Here is a 14578-nt window from a genome sequence, read left to right as displayed (position 1 = left end):
GGGGAAGATTGTGGTTGTATTTATACTTTTAAAGAAAAGTTGGACTAGTTTGGAAGATAACAGAATGCGCAATCAAATATATTTTTTAAATTGTTTGATTTAAATACTGGCTGTTGAGAAGACGCTGCTACTATGATCATCAGAACACTTTTACATGTGGAAAATAGCTGTCACGGTAGAGTAAAGTAAAAAAAATTAGCACTTTTTAGATAATGTGCCATGAAATACAGCCTAAATGGGCTAAATCCTGCAGACCTTACTCAGATAATTCTCTCATAATCTTCAATGGGAATCTTGTCTGAATGCAGACTACAAGATTAGGCCTTATGCTGTCCATTATCACACTGCCCTGACCTTCCACTCCTTGTATACCCATTTATAATAACAAGGATGTGACAAAGGAATGGAAATGTGGCTGCAGTCAAGACAGCAAGAAAGAAGCACCTGCCATTAATCCTGAATGTATAAATGTAGCTTGTGTCTGTACTCAGGGGCAGCAACAGCTGTAAAATATAGTTGACCCTTACTTCAGCTTTGTTCTTAGTTGGCAGGTGCCTGGACGCCTTTCAGTCTGCTTTGGAACACCCTGTTTTAAAAAGAGCAGTATTTATCACCTAATTATGAATGCAAATTTTGCATGTGTTTGTGATTTACGAGGCCTTGCTTATGCCAAAGAGGCTATAAACTGTATTTGAAAATGTATGGCAGTCTGCAGTAGATAATTACTCTTTGAGAAAAGAGCCTCTGTTTCCAGTGAAAACACACTAAAGTTATTTCAGAAATGTTCTGACCTCAGACATTTCACATAACGGACACAAAATGCTTTCACATTTGTGCAGCAGTTAGAGGCCTGATCTCTGCCATCTCACAGACGAAAGCACAGAAAGCTCCTTTGGAAAAGGGCAAGACGTCTCTGTTGCAGCCTTCGAAATTAGCATTTTTTTTAACTCACTCAGTTCTTTGTATCTATGTTCTTAAGAAGAAAGAACAGAGTTTTGGGGAAAAACAAACCCCCTGCAACACTTGCCCTCCTTTAAACAAACCAGTCCCCAACTCTCACCCCACCTCCACAAACATCTCTTTGCCTCATACCAAATCCGTACAGCCTTTCCTCCCTCCCCTGAACACACACATCAATAAAACCTGCAATAAAACCTTGGGAGAATTTCTCCACACAAATGGAAAGAAGATGTCAAAGGCTGAGGGTTGGAGATTTCCTTTTTAAAGTTCCCAAAACAATGGAAATGGTATTCTCAAAAATTAGAGCTGGGTGAATACAGCCATAAAATATTACTTGAATATTCTTACAATGAAATGCCACTGATTCCCTTTACTGGTATTTACAAGAGCTAATTTTTATTTGCAAGAAAGCAAAAGCATTGTGAATAAAAGTACAAGTCTTTGTGAGAGTATTCACACCAAAAATATCCTTGTGGCCATTTTGAAAAGATATTTTTATTTGTTCATACAGTAGATTTGTTGAACATTAATGAATACTTTTGGATAATTTGTAAGCAGAAAGGTGCATTCTTTTAAATTATAAAATGTCCAATCAAGAAACAGAAACAATACCGCGTGACTTGGGTAACTAGCCATATTGTGCAAAAAGCAAATACTCACATCAACCAATTTGAGCCATCAGACAATTGTGAATAATTAACTTATTCACAGAAATCAGGGTTTTTTCATGGATAATCTACAAAGAGAAAAGAGGGCAAAAATCATTGGATAAGTTATTTGAAACAAATAATAGAACCAGCTCTATTAAAAATCATAGGTTGGATTCACATTCATGTTCCCAGAGCTCTAGCATGTCTCCTGGGAAGAAGGTCGTGGTGGTGCAAATTGACTGCATCCTTAATTGTGTCATAGTGGACTAATTACATGCCTGTGAGCCCAACAAGTGGGTGGCACTGGTCGGGAAGGGCAGTAGCTGCAACAGTTGTACCATGCCTTCAGCTGTTTCTGCCAGTGGAGTTTCTGTTGAAACCAGACTGTGAATAACTGCATTCCACCCCCACCAACAGAAATCCCGAGAGTGCAGTGGCAGTAAAATGCCTCGCCCTTCCTTAAACTGAGTTGAATACCTTTGGGTTGCAGAGGCCTCACTGGCACAGGGAGTGTAATATACAGCGTTACTGAATCTGGTCCCTTAGCTATAGTGCACAATTGGTGGGTCGTCGAGGGTCAGTTAAAGGATTATTTTTTTAAGGTAATGGAATGTAACCACAGCCAATATTGTATTCTCGGTTCAGTGGTCACCATTTTAAAGTCAGTGTTTGCCAACAATTACTACACACCTGGTATACTCTCAGACACTATTCTGCAGTAACTATTGGTAAATGTTGATATATGTTAGTCTGAGAGCTTGCAAGCTTAATATATATATTCACATGTTTTAAAGCAGGCCTGCTGAAAATGTGCTGCATTATTATCCCTCTGAGTCACATCAGTACAAGCATTCATGGGGTCAGTTGCTGACACAGAATACAGAATTCTGCATGCAATTTTAACTGTTTGGCATGTGAACCTCAGTGTGTAAGTTGACCAAGTGGATGCACACAGACAAATGTTCATCACAAGTTTATCTGTGCTTTAACTTGTTTTTTAAACTTCAGGGAGGGACGGTGTCCAGCCTCTGTGTGGGGATACAAGGGGGAGAGGGCCACAATAACAGTCATGGTATTCAATTGAGTGCAAGGGCTCCACTCCTCTAGCTGCCCCAAAGGAGAAATGGGAAGGGAAGGAGGAGGCCAGAGTTTGATTATTCCCCCCCTGCACCAGCCAGAAGAGATGGCCAGCTGCAGAAGTTAACATACATTGCATCTCCTTAAAAGGTGTAGTAGAAGGGGCTCTCCTACATGCTGGAGAACCCTTAAAAATGCACCAGAAACTGGCTAGCACAGGAATTTTCAAAGCTTTTTGCGCTGTAGCCAGCATCCTAATAGACAGTGTTTCATGGGCCACTTCTTCCATTTGCAAGTCATGCAAACCACTTCCCCTCCCATTTGTGATTATGAAAAATCCTTCTGGCAGTTATACTGCTTGCTTACATGGAAAAGTAGCATTAGGAAGATAGTTAGTTAGTTTTAACTATGCTGCTGGTGGTGCCGCTCTCTGGTAGTGGTGCTTTTTTCCTCTCCTTCTCTTGTAGCTATGGCCCCTATTGAACACAGCTAGACTGGGCTTGTCCTCTTTGTTTCCAGATGCTTTTACCAGTGCCCATACTCTTCTTTGCACTGAAACACTTGGACATCTTCAGAAGGAGCTGGAAACTTGTAGGCAGAGTCAGCACCATTTAATCTGCCAGTTCTGTGCAGACTACCAGCAAGTGAGCCACAAACCATAGCTTGAGAACTGGGTCTAGAAAGTTGATTCTGGACAGTTGCACAACACAGAAGTTGGGAACTTGTTCAGACAACAGAGAATAATGAAAGAACCTATAGTGCCACTCTGATATCACCACTACACCATTTTGTTTGTCTGGTGTTTTTAAAATAATTATCCTTCATTCTGAAAAGTCATATCAAACTGAATTCTGATAAAGAAGAGCTCACTTTCCTCTACCACTCACAGTATGCCACTGCACTGAACATGACTTGCTACGCTCCTAGATTTCCTAATCTAATTTTCCTTTACTTTTCTAATTTAAGAAGGCTGCCAGAATACATGACAGATTTATTAGCCATATTTGGTAAAAAGTTTTACTGTTTTAGAAAACGCTTATTACCAGATGTAGGATGAAATCCTGGCTCTGTTGAAGTCAGTGGGAGTTTTGCCATTGCCATTTGTTATTGCTAGGAGTTCACTCATGTTTTTTACTATTGTGAGTAGTCCCACTGAAAACCATGTGCACAACTCAACAGAAGTAACCCCAGTACACCTGCTACTAAATCTTTGCAGAACCTGTCCCTAAAATACCTGCAGCTTATGGAATGAAAACCGTAAGAAATCATAATATTAGGGATCGATCTCTGGATCGTTCAGACCTGCTTCTTACTGTATCCCTGTAACTGATCATTGAACTTCATTAGCATCAATAATTTGTCAATTTTTTTCTATTTTTTTTCAGGGCCCTCCTGGTCCAAAAGGTGAGAAGGTGAGTACGCATACTGTCAACACTTACAAAAAAATGGAAACCCCTCCTGGTATTAACTGAACACATAGTTTATATTGACACAGTATGATGTGAAATTATGTAAGAGAGTTGGGTAGCACACAGATGCTGTGTTAAAACTATCATCTCATCTTTCCCCTTTGCAGGGAGATCAAGGTGATCAGGGCCCTCGGGTAAGCATCTTAAAAAAAAAAAAAATGTTGCACTTCCCCTTCCCTGAGTAAGCTATTAGTCCTTAGCGCAAAACTAAATGCAATATAGTGTCTTAGCTAATCATGCTTATTAGCTGCATTTACCCTGCATGTTGTAGTAAGCGTCTGCAGGACAGCAAATATAACCAAATAGTCTCTGGGAAACATTTGAGTAAGAATAGCCATACATACATTACTATATATGAAAATATACAACTGCTGCTAGTGGGGGGAAATGCATTTGACAGTGATTTTGCTCTGCTGTGTAAGAGTTGGTTTGGTTTGCCAGAGTAAACCTTCTAGTTTTCCCAGCCATCTTTCAGGTCTTGCATGGACTCCTATAATGCAGAGGACATTTGGGGTTTATTAATAAATTTGGTTCTATAGTTTCTCTTTAAATATCCATTATTTAGAGAATTATAAAAACACGGCACATTCATGGACTAGTTCTTGTGCCTACATACATGTACCAAATAGAATAATATTATTGTCTCTTAAACATAGCATTTTCCCCCAAGCAGTTAGAAACAGAGCAAATTTTAGAGTTAGTGATGTAAACATAACACATTCCTTGTGGTGTTATTTTAGTTGTTAAATATTGTGTTTGTTTTAATCACAGGAATACAATGGTGAACAAATTGTTACGTTGGTAGTGCCAGTTCATTGTCTTTACATCCGTTCTTCATTATACAAATATTTGGACATATTGTTCTAATGATGCAGAGGCTCAGTTCAGTTGCATGTTTATATATTTTCTCATGCCAGGGCACGTTTTCTGTCAATTAGTTAATATATTTTAATTTTACTGTGAGTGAGAAATCTTTAAAGTCATAACATATTTACGCGTCCATATTATTGTGACGACAGTAGTGCTTAGAAGCCCCAGTCAGGCCCCATTATGCTTGGTGATGTGCTGACATTAGAAAACTGCATTCCCAGTCCTAATAGCTTAAAATCTAATTTAAGATAAACAAGAGAAGGAAAAAACTAAAGGCATGAAGAAGGATGACAAGAATAATGGTGAAAGCAGCACATTGTTACCTAGAATGATTATATGCACAACTTAATGTTTGTAAATCATTTAAAGTTGTTTTTTAATTATAAGATAGAAGTAGCTAAAATAGATCTCAGAAATCCTCACTGGTTATCTACCTGAGCTGGCTGTTTGCTGAAGGCAACATGGCAAAAGTGAATCTTTAAGACGGGATCTGGAGGAGGGCAGGCTAGCGTCTCTGTACTACTTTGGAGAGGTATTCTATGCATGGGGTTTTGCACAGAAGACAGTGGAAATGTGCTGGTGGGAGAAATGAACATACAGGCATTCAAGCTTGGCATTGTTAGGAAAGCAAAAGTGGCAAGGAACAATCTCAGGAAGGTACAAGAGAGAGATGTATGGAAGGGCAGAGTTGAGAAAGGCCCTAACAAGCTGAGGAGAAGGATCTTGAATTTTGATGTGGTGGAGAAGGAGTTGTCAATGGAGGAATTCAAAAGCAGGTGTGAGTGAGACCTGAGGAAAGGGGGTTGCAGGAGTTAAGCCTAGAGATCATCAGGGCCTGGGTGAGAGCTTTAGCAGGATGGAAAGAGAGAACACCCTGATGCTTGAAAATTCTGTTGAGTAAAAAATGAAAAGATTTGCAAAGGGCATGGTTGGGTGTGGCAGGATAGAGGGTAGAGTCAAAAATGGCTCCCAAGTCATGCGAGAATGGAGGAAGTGTTAATGGTGACAGGGAATGGGAGGACTGGAGAGGCCATGGGAGTGGAGAAAGGGGCCCAGATTCTGTAGACTGGACCAGCAGTCTTGGCACAAATCCAGAATGAGGGGAAGGGAAGAAAGTGTCTTTATACCATTGTTACAGCTCTTCAGTCCTGGGGCTAGCAAGTCTAGTTAGACTTTAGACTAGTGCAATGCAGCTAGAAGGTACAGAAGAATCAGATCCAAAGAGTTCAGCTTTAAACATGTTAAGTTTAAATTGACAGCAAGGCAACCTGCAGGAGATGTCAGAGAGACTGGCTCAGATGCAGGACTGAATAGTAAAAACAGATCAGGAGTGGAGATGCAGAGTTGGGAGAGGGTATCCTGTTCTATAGATCATGCTTCTTGAGAGCGGCTGGGCGTTGTACCTCTGGGGGTATAAGAATAAGAACATAAGAATCTTCATCAGAGGTTTAATTAGTTTACACTGTATTGAAGAGTTTCGTTAAGAAATTTGTAGATATCATTTGAATAATTTTCAGAGTCTCCTTTCTCATATCCTTATCTTTCTCAAAATGAGTTTGGATATGCTTTACAGGAGCTTTTCCTTCTTTTTCCTCAGATTTTTCAAGTGTAAATATTAGGATAGTGCTTTTTACTATTTTATTTTTCATGCTACAATAGTTATCTTTTCTGATTACTGTCTTCAGGATGTATATGCTCAACTTGCATTGCCAGGGGCTTAGACATGTGTAATTAATGGAAGTTTTTGGTGTAAATCCATCATGCACCAAAATGAAACTATACCCACTTGTTCCTTCCTTGGTTATTTTTCTGTATGTTTTATATCATTTCGTATGTAACATAGGTTTTGTGGTGGGTGCCACTATCCTGTTTTCTATTGTTCCCAGAATTATTCTTCCTGAAAGTGATACTGGAATGACATCAACATTTACATTCAAAAAGTCTGAAAATAGACTGGTTACTGTACCTGAAAGTCCTGGACACTTTTAAACTAGCTCATCTTTTGGAGATATGGAGCCTGTGGTTTTTTTGCTATATAAGAAACTTTTTATAAATGTTCTTGAAGCTCAGACTTGCTTATAGCAAAGGTTTTACTGCTCCAAGCCATTATTATGGCTTTGAAAATTCAAAAGATCCCTTAGCCTTTATAACAGCCACCTTCTTCTTTCAGGCACTTTCATTAGTAAAAGAAACCAAAGTAAAAAGTGGAGATTTGCCAGGGTGAAAATGGGACCCTGAAGCTTGCAAAATCCCCAGTGAAATGTAGATCATCACCTTCTCTCATAATTTATACCTGAGACAAGAACATCTCTTGCAACCCTCAGATACACCCCTTTTTCAATTTTCCTATTTTGATCTTAAAAATTTAAAGATGCTCTTTGGTTAAATCACTCTGAAATTATTAGGGTGGAAATTAAATACAGTATTTCAGAGTTGTGGAAGTTCACCTTACTTGATTTGCGCACACACAAGCACAAGATAGGTGGACAGTAGTATGCTTACTGGTTTGAAAATAAGGCCCTATATAACACATCTCCAATTGACAGAGATACAGTATTGCAAATGACAGGTTTCAGAGTAGCAGCCGAGTTAGTCTCTGTTCGCAAAAAGAAAAGGAGGACTTGTGGCACCTTGGAGACTAACAAATTTATTTGAGCATAAGCTTTCTTGAGCTACAGCTCACTTCGTCGGATGCATTCAGTAGAAAATACAGTGGAGAGATTTATATACATAGAGAACATGAAACAATGGGTGTTACTATACACATTGTAACGAGAGTGATCACTTAAGGTGAGCTATTACCAGCAGGAGAGCGGGGCGGGAGGGGGAGGGGAAACCTTTTGTAGTGATAATCAAGGTGGGCCATTTCTAGCAGTTGACAAGAATGCCTGAGGAACAGTGTGTGGGGGGGCGGGGGAGAATAAACAAGGGGAAATAGTTTTACTTTGTGTAATGACCCATCCATTCCCAGTCTCTATTCAAGCCTAAGTTAATTGTATCCAGTTTGCAAATTAATTCCAATTCAGCAGTCTCTCACTGGAGTCTGTTTTTGAAGTTTTTTTGTTGAAGATTTGCCACTTTTAGGTCTGTAATCGAGTGACCAAAGAGATTGAAGTGTTCTCTGATTGGTTTTTGAATGTTATAATTCTTGACATCTGATTTGTGTCCATTTATTCTCATGGCCCCATAGTATGCCAACACTTTTATGGCTGACTTAGAACAATGCTTCCTCAGCTCTTGTCCCCTAATGCCCCTACTCTACTTGTGCTACATTGATGACATCTTCATCATCTGGACCCAAGGAAAAGAGGCCCTTTCCGGAATTCCACCGTGATTTCAACAATTTCCATCCCACCATCAACCTCAGCCTGGACAAGTCCACACAAGAGATCCACTTCCTGGACACTATGGTGCTAATAAGCGATGGTCATAATAACACCACCCTATACCGGAAACCTACTGACCGCTATTCCTACCTACATGCCTCCAGCTTTCATTCAGACCACACCACATGATCCATTGTCTACAACCATGCTCTACGATACAACCGCATTGCTCCAACCCCTCAGACAGAGACAAATATCTACAAGATCTCTATCGAGTATTCTTACAACTACAATACCCACCTGTTGAAGTGAAGAAACAGATTGACAGAGCCAGAAGAGTACCCAGAAGTCACCTATTACAGGACAGGCCCAACAAAGAAAATAACAGAACGCCACTAGCCATCACCTTCAGCCCCCAACTAAAACCTCTCCAAGGATCTACAACCTATCCTGAAGGACGAGCCATCACTCTCACAGATCTTGGGTGACAGGCCAGTCCTTGCTTACAGACAGGCCCCCAACCTGAAGCAAATACTCACCAGCAACCACACACCACACAACAGAACCACTAACCCAGGAACCTATCCTTGCCACAAAGCCCGTTGCCAACTCTGTCCACATATCTATTCAGCGGACACCATCATAGGGCCTAATCACATCAGCCACACTATCAGAGGCTCATTCACCTGCACATCTACCAATGTGATATATGCCATCATGTGCCAGCAATGCCCCTCTGCCATGTACATTGGTCAAACTGGACAGTCTCTACATAACAGAATAAATGGACTCAAATCAGATGTCAAGAATTATAACATTCAAAAACTAGTCGGAGAACACTTCAATCTCTTTGGTCACTCGATTACAGACCTAAAAGTGGCAATTCTTCAACAAAAAAAACTTCAAAACCAGACTCCAACGAGAGACTGCTGAATTGGAATTAATTTGCAAACTGGATACAATTAACTTAGGCTTGAATAGAGACTGGGAATGGATGGGTCATTACACAAAGTAAAACTATTTCCCCTTGTTTATTCCCCCCCTCCCCCCCCCCCCCCCCACACACACACTGTTCCTCAGGCATTCTTGTCAACTGCTAGAAATGGCCCACCTTGATTATCACTACAAAAGGTTCCCACCCCCGCAGTCCTGCTGGTAATAGCTCACCTTAAGTGATCACTCTTGTTACAGTGTGTATGGTAACACCTATTGTTTCATATTCTCTATGTATATAAATCTCTCCACTGTATTTTCTACTGAATGCATCCGACGAAGTGAGCTGTAGCTCAAGAAAGCTTATGCTCAAATAAATTTGTTAGTCTCTAAGGTGCCACAAGTATTTCTTTAGTATTACAAATGAGGGTACAAATCCTGCAAACATTGTTTGGAGGTTCAGAGACTTGCATTTTTCATGGAATTATGGGTATTTTTCCACTTTTTTTTTTTAAAGGGGCTAATGTTTGTTAGGAGTTGGATTTTTCAAAAGTGCTCAGTATTGGCCTGCCTTGTTAACGCCAACAGGACTAGAGATATGCCAGTGCTGAGCCCTTTTGAAAGTCCTATCCTAAATGTTTGATCTTCTCACGTAAGTTTGTTTTCTGCCCGTGTATATTTGTATCTAACCTCTTATGAATTTGTTACTTATTTTAAAAATTCTGATTGAACCAGATTTTTTTGGTCACCTGCAGAATTAGAATTCCTCCAATCACAAGTGTAAGAGGCTCAATGTTAGTAAGTCTCCTGAATTAATTTCCATTTTGTGGAAGGTGCTTGTTTCACAACATGACTGTAGAGGTCTGCATTGCTATACTGAGTCATGACATTGAAAATTAAAACTGATGTATTTTAGCCTGTGGGCTATTAGAATAAGTGCTGGTACTGAGCCACTGCTCAGTTCCAGTTGTTCAACTCCACTTCAATTTAAAATTATTAGATTAGAAACTAGCAAAGCCTTTGAAGATTTCATAATGACTTTTACTTAAGGAACTCTGCCACCTTTAGATGGCAAAGGATTTATTGTCCAAGCAGAGTTTGAAGCCTAATTAATGAAAATAGACTTTGAGAGGTGAATGTGCAGAGGCTAATCAGCCATAGCACAGTATCTTAATCAGTCTTCTATCATCTTCCTGCAAATGACATAATAAACAGCTTCTGTCATTAACTCCTGATACATGAGAGATTTATTGTTTATCAGATCAAAAAATCGTAAGCCAGCAGCTGGTTCTAAATTAGTTTTGGGAGCTAGGTGCAATAGCAAGTCACCCAGGAGCCATACATAATGACTTCGATAAAATTATTTTCTCCTCATGGTGTGTTCAAGTAAATTTTCGTAACAGCTGGGTCTACACAAAACTGATAGCATCTTTAAAATGTCTTCAGCAGGAGAGATTAGGTTCCAGAAAAGCAAGGCATTCAGAAGTTTATTTTATTATCTTAACCTTTGTTGACTTGAATGATTAAACAGATTCTTTTGCTCTGTTAAAACAGTTAGGCCCAGATAGTAATGCAGTGTTCCTATTTGCTTAACCCTTGCCTCCCTCCTCTTTGCCTTTAATGATTTTGCTGCTTATTTGCTGCTGTATGCTTAGGGAAAAGAAATAGCTGTGTTACAATTGATGCTTTACAGGTTCTATACTTGAGAGCGGGAAAACTGTTTTAATTTCTTCCAATATTGACAGTTGGCATGATGACAGCAAGCACATTAAAATTAAAAAATGTCCTGATTACATGTTAAAATCAAATAACTTTTTTGCCTATTACATTTTAGACTGTTAGAAAAGAGCTTTATAAAATGTTCTATATTTAATGAAAACTAAATATATCAGTACGTTTTGCCTGTTGAGGGAATATTTGGGGAAAAAGTCAAATTGTTTGTAAACCCGATTGACTAATACATGTACGGTAGCTTTAGTTAATATGTTTCCAGTGAATGCAGAGTAAAAACAATACTTTGGGTCTATCCTGCTCTCACTGAATTAAGGCTATGTCTACAGTACTGCCTATGTTGGCAAACTTACATTGCTTAGGGATGCGAATATTGCCCCCCCCCGTGAGCAAAATAAGTTACACCGACATCAGTGCTACTATACACAGTGCTGTCGACAGGAGAACCTCTCCTGCTGACATATTTTATGCCATGCACAGGGAGGGTTTTTTTATGCTGACGAGAGCTCTCTCCCATCTGCATAGACCATCTTTACCAATTGCACTGCAGAGGTGCAACTGTATCAGCACAGCTGTACTGCTGCAGCGCTGTATGTGCAGACATGGTCTTAAGCAGTAAACCCATGTTGACTTTAATAGGTGCAGGGTCTAGTCCAACTCTTTACTCTCTGATGACAAATCAGAAAATAGTAATTAGAGGCTGAAGAATAAATCACTAGTCGTTACCTTGCATCAAAATCACCTTGTAATGTATTTCCAGCCAGCAACCTGATTCTTCTCCCCTGTGAGGTCAGTGATGAAGTTCCATGAATTTCAGTCAGAAGAGTATCAGTCCCCAGAGTAGGAATTTCCAGACCGTATCAAACCCTTTGTTCATCTAACCTGGGGTCCTGCTTCAGTCAGTAGTCAGTGCCCAGTTCTTTAGGAGATTAGGAAAACTCTCAAGAATGTATGGTAATTAGTTGTGAGATGCAGCAATTTTTTCTGAACCCCGCTTGCAACTAGTTTATGCCCCAATGCAGCTTTCTTATCATAGCTCTAAATTGTACAGTATTAATGGACATAAAATTATCTAATCCAGCCACATTGTAATATTTGTCTTGATGACCTCCTGGGCTTCACTGACTGACTTAATGCCACATAAAAAAGTATTTCTTTTTATTTGTTCTAAATGTACTGGCCATTAATTTCACCTAGTGTCCTCTTGTTCTTTTTTTGTCTGTTTAAGAGAGGAACTGATTAGTTTTCATTACACTTGCCATATAGCAGGTCAAAATCAAGTCCCTTCTAGCTCTTCTCTAAGCAATTTTAGAGCATGTTTACATAGAAAGTTATATCAGTACAGTAGAATCTCCGAGTTAAGAACACCTCGGAAATGGAGGTTGTTCGTAACTCTGAAATGTCCGCAACTCTGAACAAAACATTATAATTGTTCTTTCAAAAGTTTACAACTGAACATTGACTTAATACAGCTTTGAAACTTTACTCTGTAAAAAAAAAAAATGGTGCTTTCTCTGTTTTTTTAGTAGTTAATCTTTAATACATTGCTTTTTGCTTGTCTGTGATGCTGCCTGATTGTATACTTGTGGTTCCAAATGAGGTCTGTGGTTGACTGGTCAGTTCGTAACTCTGATGTTTGTAACTCTGAGGTTCTACTGTATTAAGTAAGGTGTGAATTTAAACCACTATACTTATACATAACTCCCTGTGTGGATGCTTGTATTACAGAAGAGTTCTTTTTTCTGGTGTTGGTTATGTCTCTTTGAAAGTAGTTTAGGCTAAACAACAAAAAGCCACTCTTATTCCAAATAAATGTGTCCACACGGGGTAATACTGGTATAACTATATAGCAATTTAAATCCACACCCTACTCTGTAGTGGTATAACTTCCCATGTAGACAAGCCCTTAATCTTTGCATTGTCTCATCATATGTCAATAAAGGAATAACTTAAACTATCTTCAGTATCTTTGTTAGGTGTGAATACTGAGGCTTAGAAAGTTTCAATGGCTTGTCTGGGAGACACTGGGCTCTAGTGAAGTGCAGAGTGGCCAGGGCCCATTCTAGTTTTAATGGTGACTTACCGTGAAACATGGGGCAAGTAATTTAACTTCTCTGAGTCTCAGTTTCCCTATCTGTAAAATGGGATCAAAAATATTTACCACCTACATAAATAGGCCTGGTTATCCACTCTGCTACACCAGTTTTATACCATTGTAGCTCCACTCATTTCAGTAGAGTTACACCCACATAAAAGTGTAGCAGAGTGGAAAATCATGCAGCGAATGCAAGCAGTAGAAGAGGTTAGAACAGAACTTAAGTTCTCCTGACTGCCCACCTTATGTTTCATCCATTAGAAAATGTGGGCTTGGGGAATCTCTTTCAAAATTCACAAAAGTGCCTTTTGATTATTATTGTTTATTTTTTACAACCACCCAGAGCCTGACTATGCCTTTTAAGTCATGTCCCTGGGGTGCCATGGGAGAGGGCAGCTGCAGCTGTGACATCCTGGAAAAGTGTTCAGTGTACTTGCCCCCCTATATTGGAATGCTGGCATGTCTGGTCTAATGGTTGGGGGCAGTGTCTTCAATTTGTAGTAGGCTCCTTGCCAGTGGTGCAAGGAGGGCAGGAGTAAGGAAGGCTCTCTCAGCGTGATTTCCACTGCATGCACAAACACACCCATGCTAGTCTCAAGGTTGTGAAAAATATTATACACAAAATTTCACCTCAAAATCTTGACATTTTTTAAAATTGTTTCAATTACCATGAAGTACTGCACACTTCTAATAGACAAATATGATCAAATAAAACTCATTATGAATATTTCACCCAGCTGTAATAAATACTCTAAATTCACTTTGTGCCATTTATCGATTCAGATACTACAGTATGAAATGAATAGAACAGAATGAACCAGGACTGCAAATTTTGAGCAGAGTGTCCAGGAAGGAGGCCTCTGCTTACTAAGATCCTATCCAATTCAGCAAAAACAACAAGGAGTCCTTGTGGCACTTTAGAGACTAACAAATTTATTTGGGCATAAGCTTTTGTGGGCATAAGCTTTTTGGGCATCATGCATCTGATGAAGTGGGTTTTAGCCCACAAAAGCTTACGCATCTGATGAAGTGGGTTTTAGCCCACAAAAGCTTATGCCCAAATAAATTTGTTAGACTCTAAAGTGCCACAAGGGCTCCTCGTTGTTTTTGCTGATACAGACTAACACGACTACCACTCTGAAACCTATCCAATTCAGTTCACATCTCAGAAATGGAGTGCAATTTGATAAGGGTTGCAGTTGAAACCAGACACAGGAGCCAATCCAACCCTTGTTGAAGTCAATAGGATTCTTTCCCACTAATTTCAGTGGGAGCTGAATTGACTCTGAGACATTGTCTTTAGACAGGATAGTTCCTGTAGTTCAGGTTGAGATTGTTCATTGGAATTCCTATTATGCCTGACTGTGGCAAAGTTACTATGTAGACAATTAGATTACAATTTAGATTAACGTGTTCCCACTTAGAATATACTTGTAATTAAGTTATTTCTGTAAAGGATATTGTGTT

General features: G+C 39.5%; 1 protein-coding gene across 5 annotated transcripts in view; it reads left to right on the top strand.

Moving 5' to 3' along the window:
• The window catches only part of COL25A1 (collagen type XXV alpha 1 chain), a 425450-nt gene that overhangs the window by 272052 nt on the left and 138820 nt on the right, over positions 1-14578 (top strand). For all 5 annotated transcript variants that reach the window (XM_043513316.1, XM_043513314.1, XM_043513315.1 and 2 more), the window contains exons 6-7: positions 4073-4099; positions 4264-4290. In XM_043513316.1, coding sequence (XP_043369251.1) covers positions 4073-4099; positions 4264-4290 — 54 coding nt within the window. The remainder of the gene's footprint in view (positions 1-4072; positions 4100-4263; positions 4291-14578) is intronic.

The sequence above is a fragment of the Dermochelys coriacea genome, chromosome 4, assembly GCF_009764565.3.
Source record: "Dermochelys coriacea isolate rDerCor1 chromosome 4, rDerCor1.pri.v4, whole genome shotgun sequence".
NCBI classification, from domain to species: Eukaryota; Metazoa; Chordata; order Testudines; family Dermochelyidae; genus Dermochelys; species Dermochelys coriacea.
This window is presented reverse-complemented; position numbering and strand designations above follow the sequence as displayed.